We start from the raw sequence: 26195 nt of genomic DNA on the forward strand, positions 1-26195 counted from the left end.
CTGTGTTCTCATTGGCCTTGCTTGCACCCCCTGTTGCTTCTTACCCCCCCCCTCACATGTTCTATACTCGTTTCCCATGGTTGATTAATAGAATCATAGAGTTGAATCCAGTAAATTCACAACTACCTGCCCACCCACAGTGACCCCCAATCCCATGCCTAGATGCTCCCTGCCCCCAAACCAGAATCTCTGGCCAGTCTGAAATTCACCAATGTGGCGATCGGCGTTTCCCCGGGCATGCAAGAAAGGGCCAACACAGTCCCTTCTGCCCACCCACTTACAATCTGTTTAAGTTCACAGAAACAGTATTTCTGTCAGTTATCTATCTAGCTTCTACTTTAAAATGTCAGAAGAGGGAGAATACATCACCTTCCAAGGAATCCTGTTCCACTGAGGAACCGCTCTGTCAGGAACTTTTCACTACCTGAAGGAGTCCCCAAGTGGCTACAAATACCTTTCCCTTCTTCTTCCCCACATCAGACACCCTGTGAGGGAGGTGGGGCTGAGGGAGCTCTAAGAGAACTGCTTTGTGAGAGCAACTGTAAGAGAACTGTGACTAGCCCAAGGTCACTCAGCTGGCTGCTTGTGGAGGAGCAGAAAATCAAACCCGCTTGGCAGGCTTATGTCCGGCAGATTGAAACTGTAAGTTTTTATGGTGGGCATAAATAAAGTGATATGGTATCACATTAAACCATCCTGAGCCGCAAGGGAGGTTGGTATTTAAATATAAGAAATAAATAAAATAAATTAGATCAACCAGTAAGGATTCTCCTCCCCACCTTGAAAGAACAGGAACACACAAGGGAGGAGAATGAGAATTTTGTTGTGTTGTGCTGAACTCTAGAACATATATAGTGGAAAACTACCCATTCCACAGGTCCCTGTTGGCAAGGTTAATTTGGAATAGTTGATAAGCAAGCAAACTAGAATGATTTGGCCCAGTGCTCCATCACGGTCAGTATAGTGACAGACTCTGACTGTCAACTGTCCTCCAGGGTCTGAGGTCTTTCCTTTCCTTTCCCCACAACAGACAGCCTGTGAGGGAGGTGAGGCTGAGAGAGCTCTGACAGGACTGCTCTGTGAGAACAGCTCACACAGGACTGTGACTGGCCCAAGGTCACCCAAGCTGGTTCCGTAGCAAGAGGGTGAAAATGGCTGTCAACCAAAACGTCTCTTCCTGAACCTTAACCCCAGAACTAATCTTGACGTAACTGCAACAAAGGGAATGGTGTTTGGTGTGTGTGTTTATAAAAACTTTATTGGAATTTTCAGTCTGCGATCTGTAGGAAGGAGAGATGATTCCGGATATCAGAACAGAGGGTCCAGGAAAATTGATGTTTCCATGCATCAGTAAGTTTCCTATCTGGATGCTGACGGACTCAAGCAATGGTGGCTCTGGAGATATGAAAAGGAGAAAGGGTTACAGTGACATCGAGAAATTAATAACAAAGTGATATACTACCCCTGATGATGGAGGTTTTGTTTAGCTTTCTAAACAGGGAATCAGCCAGCTTTCTGCCATTACAGGGGATGCAGAATGGCCACTTACCTGAGAGGATTAAAAAAAATGTTTATAGATTCCTCAGTGCTGAAAGCATATGCCATGGGAACACGTGCGAGAAACTTCAGTTTCAATCTGAAATTGAAGAAACATTTTGAACTCGGATCTGAACCAAAGGTTTTGGGGGCACCATGCCCACCCCCCAATTCCTTTCCTGGTGCCTGACAAATATTTTTTAAAAGTTTGTGGCTTCAGGTAGGGCTTTTGCCCAGAACAGCTTCTGATTGGTCATTGGAGATTTGATTGGCTGAGCACAGTGTTTAAAATGGCAGCCATTTTGTTGATGAATCCATCTCCTGAGGCAGCCATTTTGTGGCTGCGCTCGCCATGCCTGGGGTGGCCAACTGTGGCTCTCCAGATGCCCACGGACTACAATGTCCATGAGCTGCTGCCACCATGTGCTGGCAGGGGCTCCCAGGAATTGTAGTCCATGGACATCTTGAGAGCTGCAGTTTGGTCATCCCTGCACCAAACAATGTCAGAATTCCAAAGGTACCCTTAGACCAGGGGTAGTCAAACTGCAGACCTCCAGATGTCCATGGACTACAATTCCCAGAAGCCCCTGCCAGCGAATGCTGGCAGAGGCTTCTGGGTATTGTAGTCCATGGACATCTGGAGGGCCGCAGTTTGACTACCCCTGCCTTAGACTTTAAAAGGTTGGGGACCCCTGATCCAGATAATGGCTTTAAAGCTTTCTTGTTTATATGCATTTTAGTGCCACGTTGCTGCCGGAAAAACCATCAAAACAACCAAAAGAGCTGCCATGAAAAGTTTTGAAAAAATTGCAAAAAAGGCAGCAGATCTAAACAAGACATTTCATAAGGCCCATAGATCAAACTTCCCAGCCAAAATGTTCCTCAGCTAAACCATTAAACTGGTCACTAGGGAATGCACACTCACACGAAAATTCAGGTTCAACAGTCAGATTCAAAATCTGAAGTTTTGACCCTTTGAGAGTTCAATAGTAAAAAAATCCAGATTTCTGAATATTTGAAATTCCATGAAAGTCAATATCAAACAATCACTTTTTACCAACCCTTTCCCCCCAAACCCCAAGGAAAACGGATACTTTTAATTATTTCTTCATTACGTATTATTTAATACTAGGGGCAAAGCCCGTTGTCTCCAAGAATACAACGGGCGCTAGAGCTTGGCAGTGGGAAGAGGAAGGGGAGGAGTTGTCCAGTCTGTAAGGGCATGGGGTTGTCATGTGTGTTGTATGGGAGGTTGTGGTGGCATGGTGGCAAATGAGGGCATGGGTGTGGAGATATGGGTGTCAAGAACCTGTGTTGTGGAATGTTCATTCAGTGTGGGAGAGGACTGACCTTTGGGAATTGTGGCATAGTGGTTACAGATGAGCTTTCCAGAGCCATGTCCTCAGATATGTGAAGGGAAAATCAGACTGGAGACTCTTCTTAGGGGAAGATTACATGGCAACCAATTCCCCCCAGTTCTGCGTCATTTCCCTTCTTGTGTGAATTAGGCCACATTCACCGAAATGCCCCTATGCCCTAATACACATAGGGTAGTCACAGTACACAGGTGTCCACCCTGTTCCTTCTGTCTCCCATATTTTCACTGTTGGTAAAATGTTATGTGCCCACATGCTTCTTTCATGGTTGCTCCTTAGAAGAACGGATTTTTGTACCCTATTACTTACTACCCAAAGGAGTCTCAAAGCGGTTTACAAACACCTTTTCCATTTGTCTCTCCACAATAGTCAACCTGTGAGGTATGTGGGGTTGTGAGAGATCTGAGAGAACTGGGAATGGGCCGCAGTGACCCAGCAGGCCTCAGGTGTCTCAAAGCATTTTCCAATCGTCTTCCCCTTCTCTCCCCATAGCAGTCTCGCCATGAGGGAGGTGGGGTAGCGAGCCTCACAGGGAAGCTGGCAACCCTAAGAGGAAGACTGTCTGTGCACAGCAGTCTTGACCTTAGTAAGGTTTTTAATACTGTTTTTTTATTTGCCAGGCCAAGGTTATTTGCCAGTTACTATTTCAGTTACTATGTGTCTCCAGACATTTACTTGTTCTCTATTTAGTTTCAGGCTGTAAATATTTATTTAGATCTTCCTGCACTTTCCAGACTCACAGGACTAATGCTGGTCTGCCTGTCTGTGCCCCAGAATACAAACAGTTGCTGATAAGGGCTGGCCATAACCCATAGGCCAGGAGGGACACTCCTGCACCACTCCCTACCAACTGCAGGCAAAAATGGCTCATTTGAAGGCTGGACTCTGAGGCATTGTATGATTTTGAAGTCCCACCTCCAAACCTCCAGGAATATTTCCAACCCAGGGGTAGCCAACCTACAGGTGTGGCCTGGAGAGCTCCTGGAATTACAGCTCACCTGCAGAGTATAAAGATCAGCTCCCCAGGCAGAAAGGGCTACTTTGGACAGGGTTGTGGTAGAGAAGAAACATTTAAGGCTTCCCACCCAGGTTGTTGTTGAATTGAAAGACTTGAGGCCTACTGCACAGGGTTGTTGTGCAGATGAAACAGGAGACAAAAGAGCCAGCTTCCTCTGCAGAATAATGCTGTGCAGTGGCCTCAAATCTGCAGAGAGTTGCAAAGAAGAAAGACACATAGCTTGGCTGTGTCTAACCCCTGGCCAGAGCAGTATTTTAAGTGAGAAGGGGCTTTTCTGTGGCCTCCCTGTCAGGCAACTGTTTGGCAGAAGGGGAAAGGAACGCCCTCAGGCTCCCCTGCATTGCTCTTGGAAAGGCCTCCTTCCCTCAGTCAGGGCCTGTCAGAGGTTCCTTTGCAGCAGGCCTGAAGGGGGGGAGGGGGAGCACTCTCCAGCCTCCTGCCAGCTCTGCCAGGGTTCTGAGGCAATTGACAGTTGGACATGGCAGTTAGGACAGCCTTGGGGCAAAAAGGGCTGGCGCAGCCTCTGTTCTCATCCCCCTTGGAAGCCCTACTGGCCTCCTCTCCCTTTGGTGGTCAGGAGCAGACTGGCAGCCAGACTGGGCTGGGTGAATGGAATTTTGGTCTGTCCTGGTGAGGGGCCAATAGGAAGGCACTTTGTGCACCTCCCCATTGGCTGCTTGGCCCTGGATGGACACTCGGAGGGCCCAATCAGGAGCCGCTTCGCGGCTCCTGATTGGGCCCTCTGAGTTTTTATCCTGGACAGGGCCCGCCCTAACTCCTCCCCAGGTGGCCTTACTCTTTTATTTAATAGGACCCTGTCCTATTTAAAGATTGATGATTTAACGTCATGCTACATGCTGCTGCACAAAACATAAAAGTAATGAGTTGCCCTCCCCTAAATTATCATGACACCTTTTCTGGTACCTGGAAGTGGGAGGAGCCAAGTAGGGCTATTGCCCAGAAGAGCTTCTGATTGGTCACTGGAGATTTGATTGGCTGTGCTGCTTTTTAAAATGTTGCTTTAGCAGTAGCTGCCACCCCAGGACAAGGATCTGCACTGTGTGACTTAGGTTAAGCTGTGGTGACCATTTTGTGGCTGCCATTTTATTGCTGCATCTATCATGGCTGGGTCACAATTCCAAATGGGCCTACAAACTCAAAAAATGTGGGGAACCCTGCGCTGCCCCCATTTTCAGGGGTTTCCCCCCCTAAGTACAGCTTGGTATAGTGGTTAGGAGTGCGGACTTCTAATCTGGTGAGTTGGGTTTGATTCCCTGCTCCTCTTCCACATGCAGCCAGCTGGGTGACCTTGGGCTCACCACGGCACTGATAAAGCTGTTCAAACCAAGCAGGCATATCAGGGCTCTCTCAGCCCCACCTCCCTCACAGGGTGTCTGTTGTGGGGAGAAGAAAGGGAAGGTTAATATAAGCCATTTTGGGACTCCTTCGGGTGGAGAAAAGCGGCATATAAGAAACAGCTCTTCTTCTTCTTCTAAAGTAGAAGGGCCTAGAAAGGTTCTTTTTAAAACTTTAAAACAGGGGTATTCAACCTGTGGTCCTCCAGATGTCCATGGACTACAATTCCCACGAGCCCCTTCCAGCAAACGCTGGCAGGGGCTCATGGGAATTGTAGTTCATGAACATCTGGAGGACCCCAGGTTGAATTACCCCTGCTTTAAAATACTTCAAGTTCCACTGTGCCTTTCCCTGGTGTCTCGACTCATGAGATTGCCCCTTACCTTCAAGCCACAATATACTGGAGGAGCATTCACAGGGCAGCAGGAGGAAGCAAGGCTGGATCTCTGCTCCACCAGCCCGGAAATGACTTCTTCAGGGGCCTCCGGAAGCCTCTTCCTGTAGTCCTCTCTTAGCCTGCAGCACAATGAAACACAGTCTAGTAGCAACCATGACAAGAAAAGCCACACAATGAAAACTACGTTGTCCGGATGAAATGTCGCACGTCTTTCTCTCTCAGTGTTATGTGCCCATCAATTGGCTTCCAAATTATGGCAACACTATGAATTCGTGCCCTGCAAAATGCCCTATCATTGACAAACTCGCCCAGCTCTTGCAAACGGAAGGCCTTTGGATACCTTCCGTCAATGTGGACAGGGCAGGTGAGTGCCTCAGGCAAGCTGAGAGCCATGCCGTCAGGAACTGAGACTATGTTTCCGCACTAGCGATATTTTTTGGATTTGCACTCTCAAAGGGTTGAGTTTTTTTGTCCATTTCTGCACTAAAATATGCTTCTTCCGACGCAGTACTGAATTGCCCTGAAGCAAAGGAATCTTCCCAAAACTGGATTTCATCTTTTTAAGTGGGTTCTAAGGTAAAGGTAAAGGTATCCCCTGTGCAAGCACCGGGTCATGAATGACCCTTGGGGTGACGCCCTCCAGCGTTTTCTTGGCAGACTCAATACGGGGTGGTTTGCCAGTGCCTTCCCCAGTCATTACCTTTTACCCCCCAGCAAGCTGGGTACTCATTTTACCGACCTCGGAAGGATGGAAGGCTGAGTCGACCTTGAGCCGGCTGCTGGGATTGAACTCCCAGCCTCATGGGCAGAGCTTTCAGACGGCTGCGCCACAAGAGGCTCTAAGTGGGTTCTAACGGGGTCTAATTAGGGGCTGCCAAAATGTGGACATGCATGCAATCAGGTTTTTCCTCGTACTAGTCATTTTGAGTCGATAGGGAATACCGCTTTCCGTATCGTCATCCTCCAACCTGCTCCCTTCCTCCTCCTCCCTCCCTCCCTTCCTCCCTTCTCCCTCCCTCCAAAGGATGGGCTAGACAGATAATAATAAACACAAAGAATGGGATTCCACCGATGTGATATCATGCTAAGAAGTAAAGTCAAAGTTCAGGTTATCTATGCATGAATAACTTTGATACATGCTGTACCCACAGAGAGAAAAAAATCTATGCATTGCCCTCTTCACATGAAATAGCAACAGAACATAATTGGAACATGATGGGTAGCTTGCCCTCCTGTTGTTAAATTCCCAGTATCCATGGTTTCAACATCTGGGAACTGAGATTGTGTTCTCTAGGTGTCTAGTGATCACTGAATATTTAATTCAGAATTTAGGGGAAGGATTTTAAAAAATCAACACAGTGGGGCCAGGTCCAGTTTGGGGAAAACATTTCTGCAAACCTGGGAGAACTTGCAAGTTTTGTTGTTGTTAGGTACGAAGTCGTGTCTGACCCATCGCAACCCCCTGGACAATGATCCTCCAGGCCTTCCTGTCCTCTACCATTCCCCAGAGTCCATTTAAGTTTGCACCGACTGCTTCAGTGACTCCATCCAGCCACCTCATTCTCTGTTGTCCCCTTCTTCTTTTGCCCTCAATCGCTCCCAGCATTAGGCTCTTCTCCAGGGAGGGCTTCCTTCTCATAATTTGAGTTTCATCTTCAGGATCTGGCCTTCTAAGGAGCAGGCAGGGCTGATCTCCTCTAGGATTGACCGGTTTGTTCGCCTTGCAGTCCAAGGGACTCGCAAGAGTCTTCTCCAGCACCAGAGTTCAAAAGCCTCAATTCTTTGATGCTCAGCCTTCCTTAAAAGCTTGCAAGTTTACATTTAGAAATTCTCCTGGTTGAACATGAATTTAGGAACTTACAGAGGAATTTGGGGAGACTCAAAGAAAACAAAACGGATCTGCTCATTCGCTTGTTGCTCAGTTAAACAAGGAATAAGGGGAAAAAAGGATAATTCAAGAATATATTTTGATTTATAAACATCCAGCCACTGTCCTGAATTGAAAGACCTGCCCCCCCCTCCAGTCTGGAACGTAACACTTACTTTTCCTTGAATCCTGTGGCTCGAAGATGAATAAATTGTGAACACATTTCAGTTCCTTTTTCAAGCAAATCAAATATTTGTTCCCTCGCTTTTGGTCTCTGGAGTTCAGACACAAAAGCACAAAGCAGCATTAAGGATCAGCTCGTTAAGCAGGACCAATTAATTAACTAATAACAAGATAAGAAATCATGCACTTCTGGGGGAGGACAGAAAAGGGGAGCCCCCAGGCACCTTGTTCCAATGGGGACCCAAGACGTCCAGGGACCTTCCCTCCAATATTATGGCCACTGTGATCTGGTGAACTCAGATCAGGTGTAGTGGTTAAAATGTCAGACTCAGATTTAGGAAAACCAGGTTTGAATTGTTGGAATATGCCAGATCTGTCATGTGCATGATTCGACAGCATATAAAGAATATCCTATGGGGAACATCAGAGGAGATGTGTAATTAGTATATTTAGATTAGGAACTTCCTGGTATCTATCACCTATCTCCTTCCTTCCTTCCTTCCTTCCTTCCTTCCTTCCTTCCTTCCTTCCTTCCTTCCTTCCTTCCTTCCTTCCTTCCTTCCTTCCTTCCTTAATGGCATATAAAATATGTACAAATCTAAATTGAAAGATACTAAATCACAGAATCAGGCAATATAAAATTACAGATAAACAATGTTAAGAGCACAGTTTAGATTTAGCCTTAATAGTATCCTCTAAAACGCTTAGCTGGAGATTTCCTCCCTGTTTGCCTCCTGAAGAACAGTCAGTTGGACTGTTGGGACTGTCTCTCTCCTTTCTTCGGTATTGCCTCTCAACAATTTATTGGTTTTTTGAGCAGCTGGTGCTTCATCCCTTAGCATAAGTAAACTCTGCCAACATAAATCTCCACCTAACTGTCCATCTTCCAGCAACAGACGGACAGATCATTATCCTGGATGTTTGAGGCTGATCTTGCCTTGAGCAGGGGGTGGGACTAGATGGCCTGCATGGCCCCTTCCCACTCTAGGATTCTAGGAGTCTAGTTCAGCAGTGGGATGGGCTGCCTAAGGTGGTGGGGAGCTCCCCCTCACTGGTGGTCTTCAAGCAGTGGCTGGACAGATACTTATCCTGGATGCTCTAGGTTGATCCTACATTGAGCAGGACCTGGGACTAGTTGGCCTGGATGGCCCTTTCCCACTCTAGGATTCTGTAAGTCTTGTTCAGCACTGGAATGGGCTGCCTAAGGTGATGGGGAGCTCTCCTTCACTGGAGGTCTTCAAGCAGTGGCTGGACAGATCCTTATTTTGGATGCTTGAGGCTGATTCTGCCTTTAGCGGGGGTGGGTGGGGGAGGTAGGACTAGATGACCTGTGTGACCCCATCCCACTACAGGATTCTATGAGTCTAGTTCAGCAGTGGGAGGGGCTGCCTAAGGAGATGGGGAGCTCCCTCTCACTGGTCATCTTCAAGCAGCGGCTGGACAGACCATTCTCCTGGATGCTTGAGGCTGATCCTGCATTGAGCAGAGGGTGGAACTAGATGGCCTCTATGGACCCTTCCCACTCTAGAATTCTATTATTCGACCTGTTGTGTGCCTTTTGTATATAAGTTGGGGTTGGTTGTGGGTTTCTCCGCTTCAGTTTTGGTTCTTGTACTACCATGCTGGGGTCACAATAAAGAGCTCAAATGAATTCCCTGGTCTCTGAATCCACAGATCTGACATTACCTTTAGAGCAAAACAAGCTGTGGTGTTGATGTCACTGCAACAGCTACTGACGATATTTTCGGAAGACTCATATATGGATGTGAAAACTGCTTCCGGGGCATATGTGTGCCTCCGAGCGACCTCAAACAAATAGCTGTAAGTCAAAAAACAAAAATAGCCAATATTTCAGTCTGGATCTACCAAAGGTAATTTGCAGAATGTCTTTCTTGCTGAGGGTCAGGGCAGTGAGCTGGAATGGGGACTTAGATTCTTCATTTCCAGGCCAACTGCCTGGCCTCCGTGCCTTGAGAACTGAGCTGAATTGCTCATCCAGAGCTGCCCCTGTTGCCAGAGACAAAGGGCTAGTCAGAAATGTCATTAAAAAAAAAGACAGGAAGGTCCAATATAAGGAGGCAAGTCAAAGGATCTGGTTCCGCTAACAATCAGTAAGATGTTATTGCTAAAGTCTGTAGTATATAATCAAAGTCTCTGGTCAGGCCAAGCCTTCAGCACTTCAACGTTGCAAAAGACCAGTCTCTCCACTGTGAGCACTGGCAGAGGCTTATTTTTGATAGCTACAGCTCAACAAAATCTTCTTCAACATGGGTTCAAGGCTGGAATCTGTTCCTCTGGTCACTCACACAGGGCTTAAATGGTCTCCCCAGTTCATTCTTGGAGCCTCAGGAGACATAAGCTCCATTTGCTTTGATTATATAGCCCGTGGCAATAATCTCTTGCTGATTGCCAGCTTGGTGTTGTGGTTAGGAGTGCGGAATTCTAATCTGGCAAGCCGGGTTTTGATTCCCTGCTCCCCCATGTGCAGCCAGCTGGGTGACCTTGGGTTCACCACAGCACTGATAAAGCCGTTCTGACCGAGCAGCAACATCAGGGCTCTCTCAGCCTCACCCACCTCACAGGGTGTCTGTTGTGGGGAGAGGAAAGGGAAGGTGAATGTAAGCTGCTTTGAGCCTCTTTCGGGTAGAGAAAAGCGGCATAGAAGAACCAACTCTTCTTCTTCTTCAGTAATCTCAGGGCTCTCTCAGCCCCACCTCCCTCACAGGGTGTCTGTTGTGGGGGGAGAGGAATGGGAAGGCATGTTTCAATTCAGAGGGTCTCCATCAGGGGTCAAGTAAACGATATGCACACATATAATAATATAGTATAATAATAATTTCTGGAAGGTGGCATAAGAATCATAAACCATGAAGCTCCCAACAATATGTCACCATAATTTCAGACGCGGAGCTCACAAATCCAAGTAGTCAAAAGACACCATTCTGTCTCGGGCCAACCAAAAGAAAAATGGAGAATCTTGACTACTTTGAGAAGAGTATCGTGTCGGGTTGCCAACCTCCTTGCGGTAGCTGGAGATCTTCCGATATTAGAACTGATGTCCAGGTGACAGAGATCAATTCACTTGGAGGAAATGGCCACTTTGGAAGGCCGAAGCTATGCCATTATACACACTGAAGTCCCTCCCTTCCCCAAATCTCAGCCTCCATCCCCAAAACCACCAGGTATTTCCTAACCTGGACTTGGCAACCCTAGGATCCTAAATTCTGAATCAACCTACTGTTCCAGTGCTAGAGTTCCATTTTCACTGCACAGGTCTTCATCCGATGGTTTTTGAAAATCGGGAAGCTTGGGCGGAGTTCTCATCCACGGGAGCGAATAGATGCAGAGGTATGCACTCAGTTTGTTTATAGCATTGCAACAGTCATGAAATATCTTATCTTTGGTGGAAAGCGTATCGCAGATTTTGGTGGTATGCTCCGAGAGCTGGAAAAGAGGCAGCCAATAATTGGATCATGAAATAGAACCAAACATTTCTTTACTAAAAAGAACACAAGGATATAAGGATAAATAAATGGAGAAGGGGTCCGTCAGTGGCTATTAGCCACAAGGTATAGAGGTGCTTTCCATCCACTCGGTGAAACAGTGTGTTGGACTGCAAGAAAGAAGAAGAGTTGGTTCTTATATGCTGCTTTGCACTGCCTGAAGGAGCCTCAAAGCAGCTTACAATCACCTTCCCTTCCTCTCCCCACAACAGACACCCTGTGAGACTCCTTCGGGTAAAGAAAAGCGGCATATAAGAACCAGCTTTTCTTCTTCTTCTGTTGGAAGGGCCACTTTGGATGCCAGACTTTGCCTGTTTCCAACAAGAAGTGTAAAATTCTGGGCTCATCTAACCAGAAGAGCCCAGAGGTCAGAAACCTGGAACTGAACACAGGCAGCTGCTGCATGCTTAATCAGACCTCTGTCTCTCTAGATTGGTATCGTCCACACAGACTGCCAGCGGCTCTCCAAAGCCTCAGACAGAAACTCTCCCCAGCACCTACTGCCTCATCCCTGGAACTGGAGACTGAACCTGGGACCTCCGACATGCCAAAGAGAGGCCACAGCCTACGATGGTTAATTTGTAAGCACTGCAGTCATCTAGAATCCCCCCCTTCCCATTCAGTTTATAGTCTCAGGGAATGTTCTCTTTATCGCTGTGTTAGCAGGGATGTAAGAACGTAAGAGCCATCATGTTGGATCACACCAGTGGTCCGTCTTGTTCGTAGACACACACATGAAGATGCCTTATATAAAATTAGACCACCGATCTAGCAAGGTCAGTGTCAACTATGGTCGCAGGCAGTATCGGGTGAGACAACTTCATTTAGCATCGAATTTGGAGGCTAGAAATGTTAAATGAAAATGTACTGAATATATTATACTATATGTACCAGTCTTTCTCAAATATTTTGCCATTTAAAAAACCCTGAAATATTTTTTCAGGCTTCAACCCCCCCTGGAAGTGGTGTGATGGTGCAGAATATGATTGGGAGTCATCCTCTCTTGGCCCAGAGGGATGGACCAGAACCAATTGGATGAAATTAATGCAAAAGAAATTCCGTCTAAATGTCGAGAAGTTCCTGACAGTTTGAGCAATATCTCAGTGGAACAGGCTTCTTCAGGAGGTGGTGGGTTCTCCATCTTTGGAGATTTTTAAACAGAGGCTGGATAGCCACCTGACGGAGAGGCTGATTCTGTGAACGTTCAAGGGGGTGGCAGGTGACAGTGGATGAGCGAGAGGGTTGTGAGTGTCCTGCACAGTGCAGGGGGTTGGACTAGATGACCCAGGAGGTCCCTTCCAACTCTATGATTCTATGGGAAGCATAGCTGTGCACACACCCACCCAGCGTGTCTCCCCTTTCCATCCCCTCCAGGACCATCAATGGTCATTTTGGAAGGGGTGCATATCTGCACACACATGAATCAGCATGACCATTGAGAATCATAGAGTTGGAAGGGGCCATACAGGCCATCTAGTCCAACCCCATGCTCAGCACAGGATCAGCCCAGAGCATCCTAAAGCATCCAAGAAAAGTGTGTATCCAACCTTTGCTTGAAGACTGCCAGTGAGGGGGAGCTCACCACCTCCTTAGGCAGCCTATTCCACTGCTGAACTACTCTGACTGTGATATCTAGCCTGATATCTAGACTTGATATCTAGCCTATATCGTTGTACTTGTAGTTTAAACCCATTACTGCACGTCCTTTCCTCTGCAGCCAACGGAAACAGCATCCTGCCCTCCTCCATATGACCTTTGTCATATCATCTGATAATTGTTTAACAAATCTTAAAAATATAGAAAAAATTAATTGACTCCCACTCAGTTGAGAAACCCTTCCAGGCCCCCAAAGAAATGCCAGAGTTTTGTGAAATACCCTTCCCCCAAGTGAATCACCTGCCAGAGGTTTGGACCAGAGTTCCTTGTTAAATGCAGTGGCGTCTTTGGCTCTGCAATACTAATTCCTGTCTCAAAGGTGCTGTTGGATGTGTCATTGCAGCTCCTGGACACCATTTCCGAAGCATCTATGGCCAGGGCGAGGACATCCTCGAAGGTAGCCTTTGAACTTTTCCGGGCAAACTTTATTATATAGCTAGATGAAGGCCAAGAAGATGAGATTAGTTTTGCCATTCCAGAAACCACCTGCTTGCCACTCCTCAGTTTTCTTGCTTAGGAGCACCAATTTCTAATCTGGCAAGCCAGATGCCAGATGCTTGGAGGCAGACAAATGCTGTCCCCATCTCCAAGAAAGGGAAAAAAGAGGATCTGGATAATTATCGACCTGTCAGCTTGACATCTGTAGCTGGCAACATTTTGGAACAAATCATCAAACAGTCAGTCCTTGAGCAGCTGGAACAGAGAGCTGTGATTTCTAAGACTCAGCATGGGTTTTGCAAGAACAAATCGTGTCAGACCAACCTTATCTCTTTTTTCGAGAAAGTGACTACCTTGCTGGATCAGGGGAGTGCTGTAGATATAGTTTATCTGGATTTCAGTAAAACATTTGATAAGGTTCCACATGATATTCTTGTTGACAAGCTGGTAAAATGCGGTATGGATCCTAATTCTGTCAGGTGGGTTGATAACTGGTTATCGGATTGTACCCAATGAGTACTTGTTAATGGTTCAGCATCCTCTTGGAGAATTGTGACAAGTGTAGGACCCCAAGGATCTGTCCTGGGGCCTGTGTTCAACATATTTATAAATGGTTTGGATGAGGGATTAGAGGGGATACTTATTAAATTTGCAGACGATACTAAACTGGGAGGGGTAGCAAACACAACCGAAGACAGCAACAGAATATAGGATGATCTTGATAGGCTTGAGAAGTGGGCTAAACTGAATAAAGTGAAGTTCAATAGGGACAAATGTTAAGTTCTGCATTTAAGTAGGAAAAACCAAATACACCAATATAAGATGGGAGAGCAATGGCCCTGAAATATCTGCCTAGTTTTTCCAGGGAGGCGCTCATAATGAGTTCCACACTCGATGTTTGAATTTATGGCTTGCCATGAATGCAGAAGATATCTTTCATACCTGAGCTTGATTTTTTCTTTCCCCAGCAAATTATAGTGGAAGCACGCTTTGTTGGATATTTGAGTGAGCGTCGTAAGTGGTTTCCGGAATAACCTCTGCAACGCAAAAGGGATAGAGATTCATTAGACCAGGGGTCTCCAACTCTTTTGAGCTTCTGTCCCTTCTCCCTGGAATTCTGGCACAAGGTGCCCAAGGATTATCGCATGGCCTCAATAAAATCAATGCTTCCATGCATCCCAATGCCTCCTCTGACCAGAGTGATTCTGCATTACTGGCTAGTAATGCTGCATTACCAGTCAGGTTTCCACTATCATATTTCATTAAGGGGTAAGAGGGTGGAGAGTGGGTGGGGCCGGTCCAGGTGAGGGGCCAATCAGAAGGCGTAAAGCGCCTTCTGATTGGCCCCTCACCTGGACGGACAAGAGTTCTAAGCAGTCAGGTGAGGGCCCAATCAGAAGGCATGCTAGATGTCCTCACCAAGACAGGACAGGCCAGAAAGCAGTGGGGAAGCAGTGGGACACCATGAGTAAAGAAGGAGGCCTTCCTCCCGGCCCTGGAGGCATGCCCCGGGTGTGCTTCTGGGCTCGGGGGAAAGGTCATGCCTCTGCTGGAGGCCTTCCCCCTGACCCTAGAAGCTTCCATGGCTGGGGGAAAGGCCGGGCTGATGTGGGGCAAAGGGGGGAACAGAGGCCTTCCCCCCAGCCCTGGAAGCACACCCACAGCCTCGAATGGTCCATGCAACTTGTAGGGGGGGGGTAAAGGAAGCATGACACATTTTAAATTAAAAAGAGAAATGTTCTGACCCGCATTGTGAAGCAGTATCCCCCTGCACCATTATGACAGCATGCTCTCATCATGTTTAGGTAGGTCATTGCAGAAGCAGCCACCACAGGCACTGGGGCACTGCTGTAGTCTCTGGAATACTCATAGAGATGTCTAGAAAAGAGAGCACAAAAAGGAAGCCTAAAGGGGTGCTATGTAACAAATTGGGCCAGCTGGCTTAGGAAAGACCTGAGGCGGCTTGATTCTTACTGGGTTAGATGTAACAGCTCCCCCTCCCAAAAACAAAAACAATTTGCTTTGGGAGCACAGAAGCTTTTTCGCAGTATCCCCAATCCTGCACATTCAAGCCTATTACAAAGATGACCCAATTCCCATGGTAAGGAGAGAAAGAAATTTTGCTTACGAAAACAGAAGTGCATCTTAGACGACACATTCTGTGCCAATCAGGACATAGGAGAAGATTATTGGAAAAAGATGATGAAGTTTCTATCTAAATGTGGTATCCATCTCTTTGGATATTCTCCATATGCTGTTGAATGATGCACATGATGTCAGGAACCAGGCAAGAGACACCCAAGTAGAGTTTTTTGCCAAGGTTTTGCCAACCCCAAGATTTCAGAGATGGTGAAATCCAAATGGAAGTTTTATTCAAAAGACTAACACACAGACATCTATAGGCTAATTTCGATGAACAAACTCTTTGGCAGAGACAAAGGGTCTATACACTGGAGACCAAATAGAGGAGGGGGGAAGAGGGGTACACAAGATGGGAAAATACAATAGTTCTCAGGAGAGCCATCTGGCCAACACTTTGATCTAAAATGTTACAAGTGTCGAGACTTCACAGCTCCTAGCAAGGTCAGAGAGAGCAGGAGAAGATAAAGTGTTCTGGCGGTGAGACACTTTGGTATGCAGAAGGAGGACAGGAACCAACTAGCGATTTATGGCTTTATGACAACAGTCCGGGAGTTCCCAGGAGAACACAGTTTAAACTTGGGTCAGGAACTGGGGTCCATGACGGATCTTGCGTAGCCCAACAAAAATGCACTTGGTGGATAGAACTTGCCTGTCTCGAAATCCCTGGGAATCATTTTCGAAGGCCATGCAGGCTTGGTCATTGAATCTTTCCTGGTACACAGGGATCTCTTTTACAGGGTGCTTCAGGGTGGCCAGACAGAGCTTGCGTTCCAGGCCTTCCGCCAGACAGCAGCCTGCTATCCCCGAGTGCTTGGGGAACGGAGAGGGGTCGCTGCAAGACCTGTTCGAGAGAGCTAAAGACTGGTGCGCGGGGGAGAAGAGCGGGGGAGAAGGAAAGAGACAAGTGGGAATCCGTTACTTTTTGGGTCACTTTCTACTTCAGCTGGTGGGTCAGCTGGCAGTTATTAGGGGCTTTGGGCAGGGTTGCCAATCTCCAGGTGCCACCTGGAGACCTCCTGCCATTAGAACTGCTCTCTCAATGATCAAGAGCACTTCCCCGGGGTCAAAATGGCTGCTTCAGAGGGTGGAGTCAATAGCACAATACGTTCCCCTCCTCAAGAGCCACAAATCAAATCCTAGTCTTTGGGTACAGCTAGAGATGCAAAATGTCTGGAAATGCTGAAGCTTTGACAGTGAAGGCATTTCCCCAGATTTTTTTTTTCTTTTAGGGAGGAGAGGGGGATCAGAATTTTGAGGAAAATCTGTTCCGCTTAATATTTCTGGTAAGGGCTTGGAGCTGGTCTCATGGCTTAAGTGCCACTCAGCGCTTAACACCCACTCAGGGTGGCTGTCCTATCAGAGTGCCTCCTCCTCCTCCAACCAGCTTGCCTGTCTGTCCAGCAGCCAGCCAATCACCTTCCATCCCAATGACCAGCCCCTCCTTATATATGTGTGTGTGTATATATGTGTATGTATATGTATATTTATGTATGTATATCCTTATCCATGGTTCCTCTATATACTTGTGAAACAGCCTGGGGGGGTGGAACGTGTCCAGCTGTCCAAGTTTGAATTGGCCCTGCCCCTGATACTCCCGCCCTCAGTCCCTGGACTGTAGTCTGTTTGCTCTCAGACGCGCCTGGAATCAGCGCAGGTAAAGGGAGAGGGCCCTAGGTAAAGGGTCATGGTGGAGGGCCTGCTAACACTAATGAGGGCTTCCCAGCCTGTTAAGCAGGGCCTGCTAAGGAGGGTCTCCTAGACTGCTGACTGTCTGCTAAGGAGCTCTGTCCCAGGCCTGCTAACAAGCTAGCCTCAGCGGCCCAAAGCCACCTTAAGCTGCCTGGGGGGAGGCAGGGGGGACTTTCAAGGCCCATTCTTAGGAACGGGCTTTGAAGCTAATATGTGTATGTGCATTTATATACACACACACACTGTTGACATGTACTTGTCAATCAATACCTAGATTTAACAACAGAAAAATGCATTATTTATATCTTAATCATCATCTAAATTTCAATATTTGGTCAAGATAAAGGTAAAGGTATCCCCTGTGCAAGCACCGAGTCACGTCTGACCCTTGGGGTGACGCCCTCTAGCGTTTTCATGGCAGACTCAATACGGGGTGGTTTGCCAGTGCCTTCCCCAGTCATGACCGTTTACCCCCCAGCAAGCAAGCTGGGTACTCATTTTACCGACCTCGGAAGGATGGAAGGCTGAGTCGACCTTGAGCCGGCTGCTGGGATCGAACTCCCAACCTCATGAGCAAAGCTTTCAGGCGGCTGCCTTACCACTCTGCGCCACAAGAGGCTCATTTGGTCAAGATACTGAGTATAATTATCTGCATTTTCTATAAGAAAAATTGCAAGCAGACTCAGGACTCAACAAGGAGCTGCAGACTGCGGTGTGCCTTATGCTGCTGTAGCACATGTAAATTTCTGCCACCTGAGAGGTAAAAATCAAATGAAGATGTTGAAGTTAGAAAATAAATTCTGCACTAAAGGGAGTGTCAGTTGTGGGGATAGGAGGACAAAGGAGTTTGGAAGCTGCTTTGAGACTCCCTCGGGTAGTGAAAAATGGGGTATGAGAAACAGCTGGTGTGCCCTTCTTTAATGATGATGAACTAGAGAAGCATACTTCTTTTTCGTAGCACTCAGGATCAGCTCCTTCCGGGCAGCATTTCTCTGCAATCGAGACAATCTCACTCACGACGTTCAGAATTTCCTCAAATGTGGCGTTGGAATATTTCCGGCTGCTGGCGATAATTGCCCTGTGGAAAAACAGGAGTACCAGATTCAGAGTCGGACTCTGGGGAATTGTTCTGCCTGGTCTCTTCCCTTCTTTGTGGATCTTGTTACTACATAGAGAAGGATTCAGTTCATGTGGGGTGATTTGGAGGTGAGGCCTGGGGAGAATAGGGACCTCAGTAGGGCCCAATGCCACAGTCTCCACCCTCCAAGGCAGATGAATTACCCTGGAGAGGGAATTTGACTGCTTTGGTGCCACTACCGAAAAGGCTATTCCTTAGGTTGCTACCTATCTTAACTTTACAGGGTTGCCTGCTGTGGATTGGGATATTCCTGGAGATTTTGGGGGGTGGGACCTTTGAATGATGGGGTTTGGGGAGGGGAGGGACAGGGTATAATACTCTAGGGCAGGGGTGGCCGAACTGTGGCTCTCCAGATGCCCATGAACTACAATTCCCATAAGCCCCTGCCAGCATATGCTGGCAGGTTCTGCACTAACCTTCTACAGCTTGCAAGAGAGCCAGTTTGGTGTTGTGGTTAGGAGTGCGGACTTCTAACCTGACATGCCGGGTTTGATTCTGCACTCCCCTCCCCCCCTCATGCAGCCATCTGGGTGACCTTGGGCTCCCCATGGCACTGCTGAAGTTGTTCTGACCTAACAGGAATATCAGGGCTTTCTCAGTCTCACCTCCCTCACAGGGTGTCTGTTGTGGAGAGAGCAAAGGGAAGGCAATTGGAAGCCACTCTGAGACTCCTTCGGTGAGACATAATCAGCATAGAAGAAGAAGAAGAAGAAGAAGAGTTGGTCTTATATGTCACCTTTCTCTCCTCAAAGGGATCTCAGAGCGGCTTACCGTCGCCTTCCCATTCTTCACCCCAAGCCACTTTGAGGCTCATTGAAATCTCGCCACCTGACATGTAGTTTGATGGGTTTTTTTAATCAGATAAAAGATATTCAAATGTGATTTTTGATCACAGAGACCTTCCAGCAATGGGTCATACCTATACCTATACCTATACCTATACCTATACCTATACCTATACCTATACCTATACCTATACCTATACCTATACCTATACCTATACCTATACCTATACCTATACATTTATAGTACTTCCTATAAAAATCACAATTACAAAATGTTTGCTTGATCGATTCCACTGCTCTTTCTGGGCACATACATTGTCTCTGAGCATCTGGGATTTACAATGATAATTTGGCGTTTGCAGCTGGTATCCTGAAAGCCGGCAAGGTGGAACGGACCAGTGGGACCCTGCCCAGGGAGCCTTCAAAATACATACCCAGTTCGGAACTTGTCTTTCCCCAGGCTTTTGAATTCTCCACAGACTTCATCCCTCATGTAATCTCGCCCTGAAAGAAAACCAAGCAAAAAGAACAGCAATGTGCATTCCTGCATCCGAATCTTGAATACTCATTGGAACGAAAAGAGAGGCAGAGTTTGAATGAAACATGGCGTGCTTGAGGATTGTGTACAATTTAATCATTTAGCTGCGCCACCCGAAAGAGCTCCATGCTTTTCTTTGTAACAAGCAATGACAGACACCTCTAACTCTTTGCATCTGTTTGAGTGAGCCAGCGTGGTATTGTGGCTAAGAGTGGTGGCTTCTAATCTGGCAAGCCTCCTCTACGTGTAGCCAGCTGGATGACCTTGGGCTAGTCACAGCTCACCGAGCAGTAATATCTGGGCTTGGGAAGGTGACTGTAAGCTGCTTTGAGCCTCCTTTGGGTAGGGAAAAGCGGCATATAAGAACCAACTCTTCTTCTTCTTCTTCTTCTTCTTCTTCTTCTTCTTCTTCTTCTTCTTCTTCTTCTTCTTCTTCTTCTTCTTCTTCTTCTTGTAGATGCCTTCTGGTAGAGAAAAGCGGGGTATAAAACCCAACTCTTATATTTCAGACAGCTTTCATGAAGCTACAGTTGCATCTGAACATCCACAGAATAAATGATTCTTGATAATCTTATGGACGATGGTAAATATAGTTATGCTTTGTCACATGAATGTATGGGTCTATAGTTATTGGTGAGCAGAGATTTCACTAATTTTCATGGTAACATTTCTTCATTTTTAGATTCACCATTAGGTTCTGACGAAGAATTATTTTTGAAAATGCCGTGCGCCAGATGTTCAAAAACTCACTGAACAACTTAGAAAACTAATTTGTATCCCTTGGGGATATCTCCTTAAGGGAGCTATTATTTCTTTATCACATTTTATATATTTTGGGGAAGATCAGTGACTTCTCCATAACTGTGCCTCTTTAAGTTTTGTAAACTACTCAGCATTTGAAAATCTGTTGCTCATCTATTTGGAAATAAGATCTTTTAAATCACATCCAGCTGTTTTTGCCTCTTGCAGTTTATCATAGTTTTTAAACTTCCAGATGGGGCCAGGTCACCTGGAATAACAGGATTCCAGACTCTGAAGACCGATTTCCCTGGAGAAAGCAGCTGCTTGAGGTGGTGGTGGTGGTCGGGGGCTGTCTATGATATTACACCCTGCCAAGGGGCAGAGTATTGTAGAGCCTGTCCAGATGTTGTGCCCCCAAGGCAGGGCCCAACGTGGCCCACCCCTCTGTCCAAGTTTTTACTTTGATGGTTGTAATTTTATGTCCTTGTTTTGATTTTGAATGGGGTTTCATTTTATTTTTTTTAGTTATGAACTGTTTTGTAACCTGCCACAAGCTGGTTCTGGGAGTGGTGGGAAAGAAGAATCCAAATAAATAAATAAAAATAAATAAATTGGGGTCTGCTGGGTCACTGGCTGGCTCTCTGGGGGGGCTACATGGTTTGGGCCCACCATGCCTGCATCTCCAAGTCCTGCCCCTTGCCCTTTGCCCCAGGCACCAAAATAGCCAGGGATGTGTCGGTTGCCCTCCCCTCGCCTGGATCCATGCCCCAAACATCTAGGTATGTCCCAGCCCTAGAATGAGAGGGAACTGACACCAAAGCACAATCCATGCAATACCTTTCATGAACACCAACTAAAATGATGCCTAGGTAGCCCTGGCTCCCCCAATCTCAGAAGCAATGCAGGGTCGCCTCTGGCTAGTATCTGGACTAGGAGATCCTGCAATGCTAGGGTCATGGTGTGAGGACAAACCACCTCTGAACATTTCTTACCTTGAAAATCTCACCGGGGGTCTCCATAAATTTGTTGTGGATTGAATGTACTTTCTACCACCAAAATTATACCTAAGCAGAGTTCTAGCTTTTGAGTTTGCAGGAATGCTTTATCAGACTGAATGCTAGAGAGAGAGAGAGAGGGAGGAAAGGGAGAGAAAAGGATTTCAAGCTGTGATTTTAAGGCCTTTGAAGGGGGTTGGAACTACTCTTCCATGTCGCCTGCTACGAAAGCTCTGTTTATGGGACCTTGCTCTCAAATTCACTAAACCGCCTGAGTGATAGAGAGAAAGAGCTTTTTAAAAAAAATCCCTTGAGCATCCTGCTTATCTTTCAATCCCTTATTCTGAGGATGCGTCTGCTCTGCGAGATGTCTTTACCCCTTTGGAGAGGCATAATCCTTGACTTAAGGGCAGCTTATTGCTGAAACGCTGGCTTCTGAAAACACACGGCACTTAAAAGGATCTGGACAAAAACCGAAAGGGAGGAAAATATGTTTTCAAATCATGGGCCCGCCTCTCCTTTTCTTTGTTCCCCCAGGAGATTCCGTTCCCTTAATGGACCAGTCACCTCCTGTTAATTTATTGCGCCGTCTCGGGCATAGAAAACACAGGTTCTTTTGCACAGCCTCTGTTGGCCTCTTCCTTTCCCATTTCACAGCAGTTGGAATCCGTCATTCTGCTTCATTCTGGAAAGAAATGAGAGAATTCCGGGCGGGAAGGCTCCTAAACGATATGGGAAGTGTGCGTGGGGGGAAATCACGCTTTCCAAAATGGCAAAGCGGAAAGACAACAGAACCCTGTTGGGTTCTTGGGTGGATAAATGGGGGGAGAGGAGACCAAAGCAAGTATTTAAAAGGCTGCCATATCGAGGATGGAGCAGAGTAGTTCTCTTTTGCCCGGGAGGGACGGACCAGAACCAAGTGGATGAAATTAATTCAAAAGAAATTCCGTCTAAACATCCGGAAGAAGTTCCTGACAGTCAGAGTGGTTCCTTAGTGGAACAGGCTTCCTCGGGAGGTGGTGGGTTCTCCATCTTTGGAGATTCTTAAACAGAGGCTAGAGAGCCATCTGATGGAGAGGCTGATTCTGTGAAGGCTCAAGGGGGTGGCAGGTGACAGTGGAGGAGCGAGAGGGTTGTGAGTGTCCTGCAAAGTGCTGGGGGTTGGACTAGATGAACCAGGAGGTCTCTTCCAACTCTATTATTCTATGATTCTATGATGGGCCTGGAGGAGGGGGTGGGGAGGGACCCCGGGTGGGCGTGTCCACTGCTTCCCAACCCTATTCTGCATCATCACGCCAGCTCTAAGGTTTCTCAAAGCCTAAATACTGTTTCAGGGGTTTCTCATCAGTAAAAAGGCGAGGAAAGCTGCTCCACAATTTAATTTTATTTGCTTGGACCAGTCTCCAAGCAAAACCGAAAAACAGGATTGCAGTTCAAGCTCAGACCTGAAGAGGGCACTACTGCGCTGTGCATTTGTTAAACAGGTGGTTTGGAAAAACCTCCCCAAAGCCTTGGCATAGTTGATGTAGACCTACGCAACCGTCAGAAATACTCCTGAAACGGCCCTTTTACACAATCTCAGGGGAGAAGGCTGTTCGTCTTGCAGCGACAGCAGGCCCAAAGGATTTATTAATGAACAGCTAATCCCACGAAATAGTATTGATTGAGCTCTAAAAGTGTGCTTGTTTGAAGTCCCCTGGCTACCGCCAAATTAAATACAGGGCGAGACTTTGGGAAAATTGGCCTTGACTTTCCTCCCCCTTTGACTGCAACAGGTCTGGCTGCCAGCTTTCAGCTGGGACCTGCAGCTGGCCTGGAGAGACAACTTGTTTCCGAATGAGAGAGATCATTTCCCCTGGAGAAAATGGCTGCTTTTGAGCATTTCTTCTAGCACTACCCGCTCCGGCTTGGGAAACGCTTGGAAATTTCAGGGGCAGAGTTTGAGGAGGGCAGAGGCTGGGAGAGGAGGGACTTGACTGGGGTATATCACCATGGGAGACAAGAAGAGCTGGGATTTTATGCCCACTTTTCACTGCACGGAGGAGTCCCAGGACGGTTTACAAACACCCTTCCCTTCTGCTCCCCACAACAGACACCCTGGGAGGTAGAAGAAGAAGAGTCGGTTTTTATACCCCGTGTTAGATTTGGGGGTTCAGAGGCCAGGACCCCAGGAGTTCATTTTGGCTCTTTGTTATGATCCCGGCATGATGGCACGAGAGGCAGAACTGAAATGAGACTGAACTGGAGAACCCCTCCAAAACCCCCAATTTATATACAGTACAACACAATAGATCTTCCCACCACTGCCCGCTATTGGTCAGTTTCTGTTTAAACCAACTGGATCCAGTAGTTGGGATCTAAGCTGCGTGTTGGCTGGTTACAGCGCCGGGTTACGATCCTGTCTCATACCTTAAGCTTGGTTCTCGATAGATTTACAGACCCAACACCTCGGTTTTCACTACCTGAAGGAGCCTCAAAGTCACTTCCAAACACCTTTCCCTTCCTCTCCCCACAACAGACACCCTGTGAGGTAGGTGGGGCTAAGAGAGCTCTGAGAGAACTGCTCTGCAATAACAGCTCTACGAGAACCATGAGTGGTCCAAGGTGAACCAGCTGGCTGCATGTGGAGGAGTGGGGAATCTAACCCGGTTCTCCAGATTAGAGCCCACCGCTGTTAGCTGCTATACCATGCTGGCTTTATTTTCCTCACCCCCGGGTTCACCTGCTAAAGCAGACATTTTCTCCAGGGGAACTGATCACTTTCGCCTAGACATCAGTTGTAATCCCAGGAGATCTTCAGCTACCACCTGGATGAATTCAAATTTGTCACCTTGGACTCTGTTTTGAATAAGCCTGATGAGAAAATCAACATGGATAAGCATTTATTTCAAAAGGAAGCTCTTTTAGTACATCGAATATACACGAACACCTAATGGTTTAAATAATGAATTGGACCTTTCATGTGTTTTTGCAGCAACTGTTCATAATCTTTGATGATCTTTGATGACCTGGGAAGTCCTTTCCAACTCTATGATTCTATACCTTGGAACATATGCAAAAAGTCTCCTTTCCCAGTTATTCCTTTAGGGAAGGGAACCATTAGCAGATTATGAGTCTTGAAAACCTTTCAAGAGCTATCTTGGCGTGTTTGCTGAAGGAGCTGTAGGAGGAAGAAATCCCCTTCTCTGCCATCCCTCAATGCCTGTAAAATGCTTGTTTGAAGAACATTTGATTACCACCTAACAACTCCGTCATCTGGGTAATTGCAAGACATTTGGTGGTTGGAGCGGAGGTTCTTCCCCAGCTAAACATGCTGCTTTCTCAAGCGCCACTGTAAAAACAGCAAATAAACAATCCCATGACATTTACTCGCTAGGATTTTTGAATGGAGATGCCGGGGATCTTTTGCAGGCCACACGGATGCTCTCCTTCTCTATCCCTGAGCCACAGCTACCAAATGGTCCTGTGTTATGGCTAGTTTGGCAGTTCAGACTGAGAAGCCAGGTCCAAGTGTGGGCAGGTGAGGGCAGGTGCTTAGAATCATAGAATAGAATAATAGAATGATATTGGAAGGAACCTCCAGGGTCAACTAGTCCCACCCCCTGCACAATGCAAGAAACATAAAATGCTTTAATTCACGTTCACATTAAAGGTGCCATTGGACTCAAATTGTGTTCTATTGTACTACCTTCACCTTTGCAAATATTGACAAAGCTTACTCAATTGCTTATGCAATAGGTTTAACATTCCGGGGCAAGCCATGAACATTAGAATTGGTCTCTGGCTCTGATTCTGATTGGTTAAGCATTGGGCTGGTGGAAGAAAAGGAAGAAACCTCTGGCGTTGCCTTGGCCTTGATAAAGCTTTAGATCTTTTAAAATATGGAGTCTTTTCATTGATCATATCTAGAAAATTCAATTAGCGCTGTGATAAAACAGAACATCGCTTCAGTTGCCTCTCCAAAGTAATTATCGTGCAATTTGTAGTCTTTAGGCTCACACAAATACTCTTAAGCTTAATGGGGGAGATGCCCCCCCCCCTCTAGGGCGCATGCAAAAGCAGCGCATTATATTCCCTGGACTATTACAAAATTAGATTCAAAAATTAAGATGGCATGCCTTCTTTTATATGAGACTTTTTAGTCATTTGCCTTGATAGTTTATAAGCCAGCTTCAAGTGGGGACGGGATAAATAAATGGAGAAGGGGTCCGTTAGTGGCTATTAGCCACAAGGTATAGAGGTGCTTTCCATCCACTCGGTGACACAGTGTGTTGGACTGCATGAAAGAAGAAGAGTTGGTTCTTATATGCTGCTTTGCACCGCCCGAAGGAGCCTCAAAGCCGCTTACAATCACCTTCCCTTTCCTCTCCCCACAACAGGCACCCTTTGAGACTCCTTCGGGTAAAGAAAAGCGGCATATAAGAACCAACTCTTCTTCTTCCTCAATTGGAAGGGACCTCCGGGGTCATCTAGTCCAACCCCCTGCAGAATGCAGGAAACTCACAACTACCTGCCCACCCACGGTGACCCCAGTTCCATGCCCAGATGATGCGTCCCCCCAAACATCAAAATGGAGCCTTACCTCTGTGCATTGCATGGCTCGAAAATAATGTAAGCAGCAAGATGGTTAAGGTGGCCGCCTTCATTTTTGTCCCTCCACAATTCCAGTGGCACTTTGAGCTGATTAGCTAATCACGGCTCCCTTCCCACAGGCCACTTCAGGAGGAAACAGATGAACTTGTCGCCTAGCTATTTATACCTGCGCATTTCCGGATCAATGATAAATTGCAGGTTAGGAGCAGAGGGCAGGCATCCTTGGCTTGACAGGGATGAAACA

The 26195-nt window shown here is 46.8% G+C and overlaps 1 protein-coding gene across 2 annotated transcripts; it reads right to left on the reverse strand.

The window, feature by feature from the left end:
• Positions 1 to 1240: 1240 nt before the first annotated feature.
• LOC143819477 (vitamin D-binding protein-like) lies at positions 1241 to 26195 on the reverse strand. 2 transcript variants are annotated; one of them, XM_077301164.1, is made up of 13 exons: positions 25941 to 26195; positions 19519 to 19588; positions 18107 to 18239; positions 16122 to 16333; positions 15076 to 15208; positions 14273 to 14367; positions 13133 to 13328; positions 10972 to 11177; positions 9420 to 9552; positions 7727 to 7824; positions 5670 to 5802; positions 1550 to 1636; positions 1241 to 1395 (listed from the first exon to the last, which is right to left on the reverse strand). In XM_077301164.1, exons 1-12 carry the CDS (start codon positions 26002 to 26004, stop codon positions 1583 to 1585), a joined length of 1527 nt encoding a protein of 508 aa, XP_077157279.1. In that variant the 5' UTR covers positions 26005 to 26195; the 3' UTR covers positions 1241 to 1395; positions 1550 to 1582. The 2 variants fall into 2 exon arrangements, with proteins under 2 accessions (XP_077157279.1, XP_077157280.1); XM_077301165.1 differs by lacking the exon at positions 25941 to 26195 and adding an exon at positions 21356 to 21458.

The sequence above is a fragment of the Paroedura picta genome, chromosome 10, assembly GCF_049243985.1.
Source record: "Paroedura picta isolate Pp20150507F chromosome 10, Ppicta_v3.0, whole genome shotgun sequence".
NCBI lineage: Eukaryota > Metazoa > Chordata > Lepidosauria > Squamata > Gekkonidae > Paroedura > Paroedura picta.